The following is a 14,092-nucleotide window of genomic DNA, read 5'->3' as shown; positions in this document are numbered from 1 at the left end:
CATCTGACATCAGGATAATTTAAAGTAAAAATAACAAGGGTTGCTATGTAACATGATCTTTGACATCATAATATTAATGCGATATGATCTTTTGTGACATGATTAAGAGGTCAACCTTGAAACAAGATAGGATTTAGATAATAGAACGATAATGGTAACATGGTAGCTCTGACAGTATTGCAAGTTTTGGTTTTCCTTTAAGTATATTTTTTTATGTTAGCATTTATATTATTAGTTATAAAGATTCTTGACAGGTTATATGACCCTATATAAACGTATATTTTTTATATAATCCATGAATTTAAGATCAAACGAAACTTCATTTCATTAGCAGTAAGATTATTTTTGCATCACATCATTTACATTTTACCTTTTAGAAAACTGCCATACAATTTAAGAACCCATGAAAATGTTGTTTGTGACAAAACCACAAATTTCATGCCCACAACATTAAATTAAATCACAGTTGAGCCTAACAAGACTGCTCAGACTTGTATACCTGGCTCAAAAAAGTAACAAACATTATGCTTTCTTTAAAGAACTTATTATTTTTTCTATTTCTGACTCTGGTGGGAATTTGCGTAACATTATTTATTGAAACTAGGGGGTACATAAGGCCGCAAATTTGAACAGAAACATTTCAAAAGCAAAAAAAACACTCTAGACATTTTGATAATTAAATAGCATATTATCATTTACAAACATTATTTTTTTTGACAACATTAAATACTGAAATTACAATTATACAATTTCTAAAAATATTATCTTTTAATTACAATCATATCAAAAGAAATCTATCCATGAACAAAGAACTTTTAATCATACAAATACCATATGTTATCAGAAATATAACATTCTTTTCATAAACTTTAACATTCTCTTCATAATCCTTAAAGCAAATTAAATGTTATTACAAATTGATAAAATCTCCAAGATAAACAATCTGTATGCTAAACGATAAAGCTTGCATTCCCTACAGCCAGAGATTAAAACAGTAAATTTTAATTGTACTATGATATCAAAGATTTCAAAGAGTACTGAATCATTAAATTTTTACCATTCTTGCATGCATAATTGGCTCTTATCGAAAATATTCATTCAATATTTATTTTTTTTCTACCATCCCATCATGAAATACAAGCTGTAATGGTAAACTGAACTTACTCAAAATTTCTTCCAGTGGTAGCCGGGTATAACATTGACAGCTTCAGTTTATAGTCTGGACCAACAATAAAAACCTGGAATATAAATATCAAATATGATTCAATATTTAGCCAATAATCTGTTGAATTTATTAAATTAACTTGGCCTCCATATCTAGAACTTTATAAGAATATCAAGATGTAAATTTGAGCCGTGTCACAACAAAATAATGTAATGTGTTTGCGACCAGCATGGATCAAGACCAGCCTGGCATCCGTGCAGTCTGATCAGGATCCATGCTGTTGGCTTGCAAACCCTATTACAAGTAGAGAAACTGATAGCGAACAGCATGGTTCCTGATCAGAGTGCGCAGATGCGCAGGTGGGTCTGGATCCATGCTGGTCGCAAACCCATTATGTTGGTTTTGTCGTGACACGGCTCATTTGAAGTTATTTTAGCCAACAGTTTAGAGGACGGGTTCAGATTTGACTGGCTATATTCAAGCGGCAAAGGCTCATCATTCTATGTTCTAACAAGTTTAAAAAAATTTATCTGTCATCATCACTACATGAGATCCTACAGTGTCTACTTAAAACACTTAGGCTGACATTGCTACAAATTATGCCTGTCACAAAAGTTTTAGGTAGAGATGTGGGCGTAGCACTATACATTTTTACTGTTTATATCAGAAACTTTACCTCTATGTGTGACCTTGACCTCAGGGACCTGAACTTAAAGAACAACACTAAGCCTCACAAAGGTGAACATTTGTGCAAAATTATATTGAAATCTCTCTGTTCATGTAAAATATAGAATGCCTAGGTACTTATACTGATTGTAAAATTGACATAATATTATCATCAGAAGAGTAAATATTTCAAAAACTTACAGCCCTGCAGGTGAGCGGAAGTCCCTTCGAGTCCTTCTCCACTGGGTCTAACATGCCAAACTGCACAGCAAGGTCACGTTTTGGGTCAGCAATGATGGGGAAATCAAATTTGGCATCTTTAGTATAGGCTAAAATGTCCTGAAAGAAAGGTAAAAAGACATAATAATAACAAACAGGCAGGCTGGCAGTCACAAGACACATGTTGTATCCACAAGAACTGTGATCTGATTTCTGTAATACACGTAAAAAAAATTCCAGCTGCACTACTGGAAGGAGACTTCATGTCATCAACAGGCATTATTGCAGTAATCAACATAGAATAAATAAAACATATCCTACTTTGAATCTTGGTAGAGGTCAACCAGACAATGCCTTATGCAAAATATCTATGATCTAGGCCTTGTGGATCTTTACAAGAAGATTTTTGAAATTTATTCTAATAATTCCTTTTGGTTGCCATGGCAACCAGATTTCTGCATGGAATGAAATTCTTTGAACAACTTTGGAAGCCCTTCATCCAAGGATCAATCCTGCCAAGTTTGGTTGAAATTGGACTAGTGGTTTTTAACAAGAAGATTTTTTAAGTTCACTATGTTTGTTTGTTTGTTTGTTTGTGTCATTTTACGCCTTTTTCCAACAGTATTTCAGTCATATAGGCGGGTAGTTTCCTAACCATCGTTCCTGGAGAGTTACACCAGTACTAGACTACCTTCCTCCGTGCTAAACTACCAAAGCATCTCCCGGGGATCGAACCCACGCCAGAGAGGTAAATGGATTAGAAGTCATCGACTCTAACCACTCGACCACGGAGGCGGTGCAAGTTCACTATGTAATCTATATAACACACATACATACAAACACTCACACAGGTGAATCGCTATATGCCACCACATCGCAGATGCTGCTTTTGCATAAAAAAGAATTTATTTAAGGTTACCTTTGTCCATTCAGAGTGACTATCAACATCATCACATGACAATGCAATCAGCTTGACATTCAATGCCTTGAATTTTTCCACCATTTTGTTGACCATACCCAGCTCTGTTGTACATACTGGTGTGAAATCAGCCGGGTGTGAGAACAAGATTGCCCATCTGTTAAATACATCAATAGTTAAAATACAAGATCACCCATCTGTTAAATACATCAATAGTTAAAATACAAGATCACCCATTTGTTAAATACATCAATAGTTAAAATACAAGATCACCCATCTGTTAAATACATCAATAGTTAAAATACAAGATCACCCATTTGTTAAATACATCAATAGTTAAAATACAAGATCACCCATCTGTTAAATACATCAATAGTTAAAATACAAGATCACCCATCTGTTAAAATACATCAATAGTTAAAATACAAGATCACCCATCTGTTAAATACATCAATAGTTAAAATACAAGATCACCCATCTGTTAAATACATCAATAGTTAAAATACAAGATCACCCATCTGTTAAATACATCAATAGTTAAAATACAAGATCACCCATTTGTTAAATACATCAATAGTTAAAATACAAGATCACCCATTTGTTAAATACATCAATAGTTAAAATACAAGATCACCCATCTGTTAAATACATCAATAGTTAAAATACAAGATCACCCATTCGTTAAATACATCAATAGTTAAAATACAAGATCACCCATCTGTTAAATACATCAATAGTTAAAATACAAGATCACCCATCTGTTAAATACATCAATAGTTAAAATACAAGATCACCCATCTGTTAAATACATCAATAGTTAAAATACAAGATCACCCATTTGTTAAATACATCAATAGTTAAAATACAAGATCACCCATTTGTTAAATACATCAATAGTTAAAATACAAGATCACCCATTTGTTAAATACATCAATAGTTAAAATACAAGATCACCCATCTGTTAAATACATCAATAGTTAAAATACAAGATCACCCATCTGTTAAATACATCAATAGTTAAAATACAAAATCACCCATTTGTTAAATACATCAATAGTTAAAATACAAGATCACCCATTTGTTAAATACATCAATAGTTAAAATACAAGATCACCCATTTGTTAAATACATCAATAGTTAAAATACAAAATCACCCATCTGTTAAATACATCAATAGTTAAAATACAAGATCACCCATTTGTTAAATACATCAATAGTTAAAATACAAAATCACCCATCTGTTAAATACATCAATAGTTAAAATACAAGATCACCCATTTGTTAAATACATCAATAGTTAAAATACAAGATCACCCATTTGTTAAATACATCAATAGTTAAAATACAAGATCACCCATCTGTTAAATACATCAATAGTTAAAAACAAGATCACCCATTCGTTAAATACATCAATAGTTAAAATACAAGATCACCCATCTGTTAAATACATCAATAGTTAAAATACAAGATCACCCATTTGTTAAATACATCAATAGTTAAAATACAAGATCACCCATCTGTTAAATACATCAATAGTTAAAATACAAGATCACCCATTCGTTAAATACATCAATAGTTAAAATACAAGATCACCCATCTGTTAAATACATCAATAGTTAAAATACAAGATCACCCATTTGTTAAATACATCAATAGTTAAAATACAAGATCACCCATCTGTTAAATACATCAATAGTTAAAAGTACAATCTCATGATATGAAGAGAAAACATGTCTGATACACATTTATTTGGTAGGACAGGACATATACCAGGTAGCATTTAAAGCACTCAATTTATTTGGAGGCACAAAAGATGAAAGAGGTTAATGTAGCATAATCTACATCTGTGTGTCTGCCATTTTGGAAAATTAATCACATATGAAAAAACATCTCCTATAGTAATGTGTTTTTTTTATTTATGATAATGTTGAATATGCTTTTTATTTAAAGTTTGTTAATGTTAACTGAACTGGTGTTGGGCAACAGTAACGAGGCTGATAAAATGGTCATTCTAGCAAATTGTCTGACAAGTGATAACCAGACGTCAAGTACTCTTGTAGCTATCTAAATATATACATGTACTTGATTATCATGTTATGGTACTCCTTTTATTTTGTTTCGGAAAAGAGGTACCTGTACGTGTTACGTTGCTACTTAGCTCCTTCTGATATGCTATTTATCGTATAACATGTCTTTGTAAGGAACATAAGGTTCAAAAGCGATTGAAATATTACTATATATCATTTTCCAATATACCCTTCACCAGTTCTCACAATGATTGTATATTATGTATTTACATGTCTCATATTTATGTTCTATGCACTTATCTAGTGGGTTTCTTTTTTGTACTTTGAATAGAAATTGGAAGGATAAAAGCTTTGTATGTTTGGTAAGAGATTTAAAAAGATTGGTTTATTAAATCTATTTACTAATTAATTTATAATTATCTCATTCTCGTTATGTACATACTTTTCTCATTATGTGTTTATTGAACCGCCGAACATGGGGATGGACATTGTAAAATGTTTTTGCCAATAAATATTTTGAAAATCTTGAAATCTTGAAAAAAAAATCTATTTATGATATGTTATAATTATATAGTTACAGTATCACATTGATGAGACTATAATAAAGAACACAATATGAAAAACTGTAATAATTTTCAAAACAACCTGTGGCTTTCTGAAGGGGAAAATATTGCGCGATAAATCAGAAAAGGGGAAAATCAAATTCCAACAACTGAGAATGGAATTTACCCACATTTTATAAAAATTTTGATTTCAATTCAATTTAACATGCATAGTACATAGCAGAGGCTATAGGGACAGCTTTATGTCTTCTAGCTGATATAATAAGTCAGATGCTGTTATGTAATTGTTCTGGTGAAAAAGAGCACGGGGCATTACAGGGGAAAAAATTTGCTTTTTTAGGGGAAAATATACCTATTTTGAGCTAGGGGAAACAGCCTTTATTCGGCTGTAAAATACAGGGAAAAAATCACTGGTGATGTGCATAATATTTGAGCTAGAAGAGTCTCAGCACAAAAAAAACATTGGTAAACTTCATCTTAAAGTCATTCTTTTATTGTGGCGGCACTTGTGAAAGTTTAAAGTATATGTAATTTTCCAAAATTTTTTTTTTTAAAAATGCTTACATTTCTATTGCACTTTGTAAAGTATTAAATTCAAAGTAAATCTTTACATACAAGTATTTCAACCTTTAATACAATTTAGAAAAAAGAAAGAAGCTGCTCAATCATATACACTGATGACCTAACTTGTAAACTTTTATATCTTATTACATAAAATTTATGTAAAATACAATAAAAGCTCAAGCCCCTCTATAAAATGATACTCCATTTTGACTCAAATGTCAACTAGTCTTCCCATTGGTTACCAACCTGGAAAAAATTGTCTTCACTTAAAAGCCGAAGGTTATAAATTACTGAAATAAAACACAAAATGCCTGAAATGAACGCTATTGCCAGAATGATGGATATGACGATGAAGACTTAAATCAAATATTGTCTGCTACCCTTACCACTACCTTTATCCACTAAAATCACTGCTACCTAAAACCAAACCAAACTTATTGCAAAACATCCTTAATAAAATACTTAAAACTTGTTAAAATTTCTCCTATTCTGATCATAACAGGGCAGCATCATTTAATGGTGATAAAAACTACACCTGAAGGTGATTAATACCCCCACCTGCAACTTTGACTTTTTGAAAAAAAAGTAGTCTGAAGAAAAATTTGAACACAAACTATCAACTTTGTACAAAGAAATATTTCAATTGATTGTAATCGCAACTGGGGTCTTGTAAATAAGCTTGCTATACACTAACTTTCACTTTTTGAAAACTTAAAAGGACACTCAAAAAAGACAACTTTTAAAATATACTAGAACTCCGCGAGTCGGATGTGTCGCCTTGTGAACAATGTAGTTTAGGGGAAATGGCCAGGACAAAAATGAAATATGAAAATAACAAAGGGCAATAACTTAAAAAATAATAAGTGCAGAGCAGCAGTTTCTGTACACTGCACTTCTTATCAATAAGATCTATCATTCTATGATGTTTCAAGTCCATAGCTTTCATACTTGAGGAGAAATGACCAGGACAAAAATAAAGTAAGAAAATCAACAAAGGGCAATAACTCAAAAATAAGAAATGTAGAGTATCAGTTCTTATGCACTGCACTTCTTTTTAATGAGATCTATCATCCTATGAAGTTTCAAGTCCATAACTTTTATACTTTCGGAGAAATGGCCTGGACAAAAATTAAGTATGAAAATTAACAAAGGGCCATAACTCAAAAATTAAGAAATACAGAGTACCGATTCTTGTGCACTGCACTTCTTAATAATGAGATTTATCATCCTATGAAGTTTCAAGTCCATAGTTTTTATACTTAAGGAGAAATAGCCCGGACAAAATTAAAGTATGAAAATAAACAAAGGGCAATAACTCAAAAAATAAGAAATGCAGAGTACCAGTTCTTGTGCACTGCACTTCTTCTTAATGAGACCTATCATCCTATGAAGTTTCAAGTCCATGGCTTTTATACATTAGGAGAAAAGGCCCGGACAAAAATAAAGTATGAAAATTAACAAAGGGCAATAACTCAAAAATTAGGAAGTGCAGAGTACTAGTTCTTGTGCACTGCACTTCTTAATAATGAGATCTATCATCCTATGAAGTTTCAAGTCCATAGCTTTTTTAGTTGAAGAGAAATGGCCCGGACAAAATTAAAGTATGAAAATTAACAAAGGGCAATAACTCAAAAAATAAGAACTGCAGAGTACCGGTCCTTGTGCACTGCACTTCGGGTTATTGAAAGAAGCATGCATACCAAGTTTGAAGTCAATCAGACTTATAGTGACTGAGTTATGCTCCGGACAAGCTTTAGGGGACGCCGACAACGACGCCGACAACGACACCGACAACGACGCCGACACAGACGCCGCCGCCGACACCGCCGACAAAAGTAACCCCTATATGTCACCTTTTCAAGGCGACACAAAAAGCATTCCTAGGGAATAATGGACCTTAACAATATTTTGTTATTTTATTTCAATAAACAAGACAAAAATCAATTATGACCTTCAGCTTAGTTAAGGCAATTACTAAAACCCCTCAACACTTATTCCATGTGTTTATTTTAAGTTATGTCAACTAATCGCTTAAATGATTATTGAAAAATGTAATATTATTCAAAAATACATTACACATGAACAGTGACTCATAACTTCCTGCATTAAACAATAAGCCAAAATTAACAGATATTCATTATTTATATAGACTGAACAATACATTAAGTCATTCAGGCACAGGATTTAACAAAATGTAAATCATGAAATATGTATACCTCCTGTAACCTAACCGTAACCAAACCTAACCGATAAATCAAAAAGGTTTGTAATACAACTCCATAGACTGAAAACTGTATACAGATAAATTACTGTACAATAGAGAATACATTATAACCAGCTATTTTTGTAATCAGTTAATATGGAGTTTGTTGTTGTTTTTTTATCCTCAAAACAACCTGTGGCTTTCTGAAGAGAACATTATAGCGCCTAAACATTCAGAAAAGGAGGAAAAGCTGAAAAACAAATTCCAACAACTAAGAATAAACAGACAAGCAACACAAACCCAACATTCAGTAATTATTTATTGCATATGTTTCGGCTATATGCCTTCATCTGTGCAAAACATGTTATTATTATTATTTTTTTTTTTTAACAACTAAGAATGAAATTTACCCATAAATTTTATAACATTTTCAATTTCAATTAATTTAACATGCACAGTAAATAGCAGAGGCCCTCTTCTCTATTCTTTTAGTCTAATATTTATGATATGATAATGTGCACTGGGCATTTCAGTGGGAACAAGATATGTTTGTAAAACATGTATGCCCCCTATCAGCAGCCAATTAGTCATGTGATAAGGTTATTATGCAGGACTTCTGACCCAGTGATCAAACAATTAATAAGGGTTATCAAGTATCTACTGGTAATGACCTTAACCTTTGACCCAAAACTCAATAGGGGTCATCTGCTGGTCACGACCAATCATCATACAAAGTTTGAAGTTCCTAGACCGAAGCGTTCTTAAGTTATTGATTTGAAACATTTTTACCTACAAGGTCAATGTGACCTTGCCCTTTGACCCCTTAACCCCAATATCAATAGGGGTCATCTGCTGGTCATGACCAATCACCATACCAAGTTTGAAGTTCCTAGGCCTAAGGGTTCTTTAGTTATTGATCGGAAACCATTTTTACCTAAGAGGTCAATGTGACCTTGACCTTTGACCCCAAAATCAATAGGAGTCATCTACTGCTCATGACCAATCACCATATCAAGTTTGAAGTCCCTAGGCCTAAGGGTTCTTTCATTATTGATCGGAAACCGTTTTTACCTACAAGGTCAATGTGACCTTGACCTTTGACCCCTTAACCCCAATATCAATAGGGGTCATCTGCTGGTCATGACCAATCACCATACCAAGTTTGAAGTTCCTAGGCCTAAGGGTTCTTTCGTTATTGATCGGAAATCGTTTTTACCTTCAAGGTCAATGTGACCTTGACCTTTGACCCCTTAACCCCAAAATCAAAAGGGGTCATCTGCTGGTCATGACTAATCACCATACCAAGTTTGAAGTTCCTAGGCCTAAGGGTTCTTTTTTTATTGATCAGAAACCGTTTTTACCCAACAGGTCAATGTGACCTTGACCTTTGACCCCTTGACCCCAAAATCAATAGGGGTCATCTACCGATCATGACCAATCACCATACCAAGTTTAAGTTCCTAGGCCTTAAAGTTCTTTAGTTATTGATCGGAAACCGTCTTTGCTTACAAGGTCAATGTGACCTTGACCTTTGACCCCTTCACCCAATAATCAATAGGGATCATCTTCTGATCATGACCAATCACCATACAAAGTTTGAAGTTCCTAGGCCTTAAGGTTCTTTAGTTATTGATCGGAAACCATTTTTGCTTACAAGTTCAATGTGACCTTGACCTTTGACCCCTTGACCCCAAAATCAATAGGGGTCATCTACTGATCATGACCAATCACCATACCAAGTTTGAAGTTCCTAGGCCTTAAAGTTCTTTAGTTATTGATTGGAAACCGTCTTTGCTTACAAGGTCAATGTGACCTTGACCTTTGACTCCTTCACCCCATAATCAATAGGGATCATCTTCTGATCATGACCAATCACCATACAAAGTTTGAAGTTCCTAGGCCTTAAGGTTCTTTAGTTATTGATCGGAAACCATTTTTGCTTACAAGTTCAATGTGACCTTGACCTTTGACCCCTTGACCCCAAAATCAATAGGGGTCATCTACTGGTCATGACCAATCACCATACCAAGTTTGAAGTTCCGAGGCCTTAAGGTTCTTTAGTTATTGATCGGAAACTGTTTTTGCTTACAAGGTCAATGTGACCTTGACCTTTGACCCCTTGACCCCAAAATCAATAGGGGTCATCAACTGGTCATGACCAATCACCATACCAAGTTTGAAGTTCCCAGGCCTAAGGGTTCTTTAGTTATCACTCGGAAACCATTTGGTCTACGGACCGATGGACCGACAAGTGCAAAGCAATATACCCCCTTTTCTTCGAAATGGGGGCATAAATATAGTACTTTAAGGGAAAATCTTTAGTAATAAACCAGGGACATATCATTTTGTGGTAATTCACCTGTAAACCTTGTAAATTTATGATCTACCACAAACATAATAAATAGCAAATAAAAATATTTTACACTATAAAAGTCTGAAGTTAACAATCATTTCATGGCGAAAATGCTAGAGGCTATGTAACCATCAATGAAACTAAATATTTTGAAAAAAAAAATAACAAGAAAGATCATGTCATCAACCATTATCAATCAATGTAGATATTTATACTTAGTAGTATTGTAACTTTTTCAAAACCACATTTTACCTGTACATTAACCTACATCTTAATTATAATTAATCAAGTAAATAAAATTAATGTTCTTTCAATTAATCTGAGTATCTGTTCTTTTTAAACTGTATTACATAACTTTTCACAACAAGTTTAAACCATGTTATCTTCCCATCTATTTATAGTCTCAAACTTCAAACTGGCAGATAAATATAACACAGAACAATACCTGTATACTGATTTCTGACCTTGTCCATTTATGACCCTCTACCTGATATAATGTATAGATATAAAGGTGATAATGTGGTACTTACATGGGGATTTTTCTAATTATGACCCTTACTCCTGGGAGATAAATAGTGCCTTCAGGACAGGAGGGGATCCATTGCCCATATAAATGGTCCAGGCTGTCTCTCACTGCCTGTAGTGGTGGGGTCCGTAAACTCAGTGTCTAAAAGGGCCGTTTGACCCTTATAAAGCTTAAAACTCGCATATGTACACTGACAGTGGTGGTTAAGTGAAATGTCTTAATACTCTATAATAGTCTTAATTTTCAATTTCAATAATTAATATCGACAAATTAATAGTGTATAGTTTTCCAATGTCAGAGAGTAATGCTTTCATAATTACAATAAAAAGAATCCAGCTGCAAATTTATTTTTTGGAAAGTTGGTGAGGAAAATATACTAAATCTTATCATAAAAATCCCATTTTTATTGCATCATAAGTCCTTCAACTGATAAAATCTCAAATTCCGATCTTTATTATTAAAAGTTATTTGGGGTGTATAATGTCATTATTACAAATCACTACACAAATCTAAGTAAAAAAAACTACTAAATTTATAATCTAAACTTTCCAATCATTTAATGTCATGACATTCATGCATGCCTGTGCATTTGAAAAGTTTGCATACTATTAAATGCTATGTGTAAATTTGATATGTGCACTTACATAATTTATACATAACTATTCATAAATCATATCACAAAGGACCGATATAAGGCTTTATACCAAATCAGAAATAACTTCAGTTATTTCCCAATTTCAAAAAATATTCTTATACATCAACCTGGTCTAATTATTTAGAAAAATTGAACTGTTTTTAACTTGTCTCTATAAAGAAGCAACTGGCAGTGTGATCATACACTTGAATAAAACACAAATGGTCAAATGTATTTAAACATAAGTTTTTTGTACTGACTAGGATTAGCTTGAGAAAAACCCACTTTTGCTAAATTATGGTTAAGAAATTTTTAGCAGAAAATAGCATCAAGGTAAGGTTCTGGTCAAATGTCATGGGTGTAATGATGGACTGGCCTTGTTCTAATTCATAGTTTTTGACCTAAGACAAAGTGAACATTAAACACTTACAAACTTATTCATTATATATTGTAAACTTTTAAAATAAAAAGAGCAAAGTTCTTGACTTAACCACCCTTAATATCTTAAATAGACTTGCTGGTCTTTTAATCTAGACAATACCATTTATTATTTTCAGGTAAAATTTCAAAATATATAGCAAACAGTGCAGACCATTATCAAAGACATGCAGATTTGCCAGCTGATCTTTGTCTGCACTAGTGGCATGGGTGGATTCTGTATGCTTTAACAGTCACATGTTTTTGTTTCAACTCATATGCACTGCACAATCTAATTTCAATTTTACTGCATACTTTAATATTCATTTTATGCATTGTTATTAACTGTTAACTCAAATTTAATGCATCAATAGGTTTTTTTTAAAACACTCGACAAGCATAAAATATTAACAATATCAATCTGCCTCAAGAGAAATGTGTGTATACATTGTTTACAACATGTCAAACATGATCTTGGTTTAAAGCAATCTGTATTATACACATCAGGAATGTGTAAATTATTTGGATACTGTCATTACCTCTCTCCATGCAATGTTCAGCTAGTGATAAAATGCCTTGGCTTGACATTTCAATAAATAAATATTAAATTGTAAGTTAACTATATGTAACTAGCTAGTGGTAGCTGAAGTAATATTTTACTGCTGTTTCAACACTGTGTGGCATCCTTATAAATTTATTTACAACTCTCATATGTGATCATTACACTGCAAAAAGCATATAGAGCTGTATACAGTAATGTTAATTAAGAAGATCAAAGGTTTAAGAAATAGAGTTTTAAATTGCTTTAAAATCTTTCAATTCATTATTGATTGGTACAAGTAAAATGTTAATTGACAAAGAAATGTAGGAAAACTTCCAAAAGTATTTTTCATAAAATAATGTATAAAAAATGTAATTATCTGTATTTTGACAATGTCAATGTTTTATGATGTTATTTAAAAATTAAAAAATAAATTTAGCTTTTAATTCGTTAATAAAATACAAAACCTCGGAATGAAACATGATTTAAGCAAGTCATGCCTCAATGTCAATGCATGGTATGCGAAAGATACACCCCATACAAATATTACACGTAATCGGTCAAGTCACGTTTACAATTTATATTGTAGAAACAGACGCTTGAAAGTCATATCTAAAAATCCAATTTTTGGTGAGAGAAAGATATGACAGTTGATAAAACAGAAACACTCACCCGTCCTTTCCTATCCAATCGTGAAATTTAATCTCCCCAGCAGTTGTCTTTGCTGAAAAGTTAGGAAATTCGTCGCCTAAATTGAATCCCATTTTGCAAAATCTTTACACACGTTCGTTCCGTTAATGGCTGTTCTTCGCTGGGCATGCGCAACTTTACAAACGGCGTTTTGGGCGCTAGTTTTATACAAGGGAGATAACCTTTTCGCATATTCTTACGTGCTAATTAAATACTTATCAAAATACTCAAAAAACACATTTGTCTGTCCTTCTTTAACCCATTACTGCATGAACATTTCGTGAAAAATGGTGAAAAGTCTCCCGTTACAAGTTCAAATTGCTATAAAACTATATACTCAACATCACTAATTCCGCGTCATCACTTATCTCACGGTAATGGCATATTTTCATGTGACCAGTGTTAAAATTGGTCAGAATTGACATATTTTATTCAAACACCTTAACAGCAAATTTTTTGTGCAAAATAATTTATAATCTATAGATTTTTATGTAAAACTGAACAACATTTTACAAACTTCTGCAAAAAACAACAATAGTCCATTAAATTTGTGCATACGTCTGAAACAATCATCATTTTCTAAATGTTCTTGTTTGTTGAAAGAA

General features: G+C 32.6%; 1 protein-coding gene across 1 annotated transcript; it reads right to left on the bottom strand.

Annotated features, from left to right (window-relative positions):
• Nucleotides 1–1,164: 1,164 nt before the first annotated feature.
• Nucleotides 1,165–13,628, bottom strand: LOC132757302 (peroxiredoxin-6-like; the record flags this gene model as incomplete). Its single annotated transcript, XM_060748553.1, is given in 4 exon segments — nt 1,165–1,238; nt 2,033–2,170; nt 2,970–3,126; nt 13,470–13,628. Coding segments are annotated over 4 exon segments (461 nt in total), but the record flags the coding sequence as incomplete, so codon positions are not given.
• Nucleotides 13,629–14,092: the final 464 nt, after the last annotated feature.

Source organism: Ruditapes philippinarum, unplaced genomic scaffold (genome assembly GCF_026571515.1).
Source record: "Ruditapes philippinarum isolate M1 unplaced genomic scaffold, ASM2657151v2 ctg12341_1_1_1_1, whole genome shotgun sequence".
Lineage (NCBI taxonomy): Eukaryota > Metazoa > Mollusca > Bivalvia > Venerida > Veneridae > Ruditapes > Ruditapes philippinarum.
Note: the sequence above shows the minus strand (reverse complement) of the source record. Positions and strands in the feature narration are given on the sequence as shown.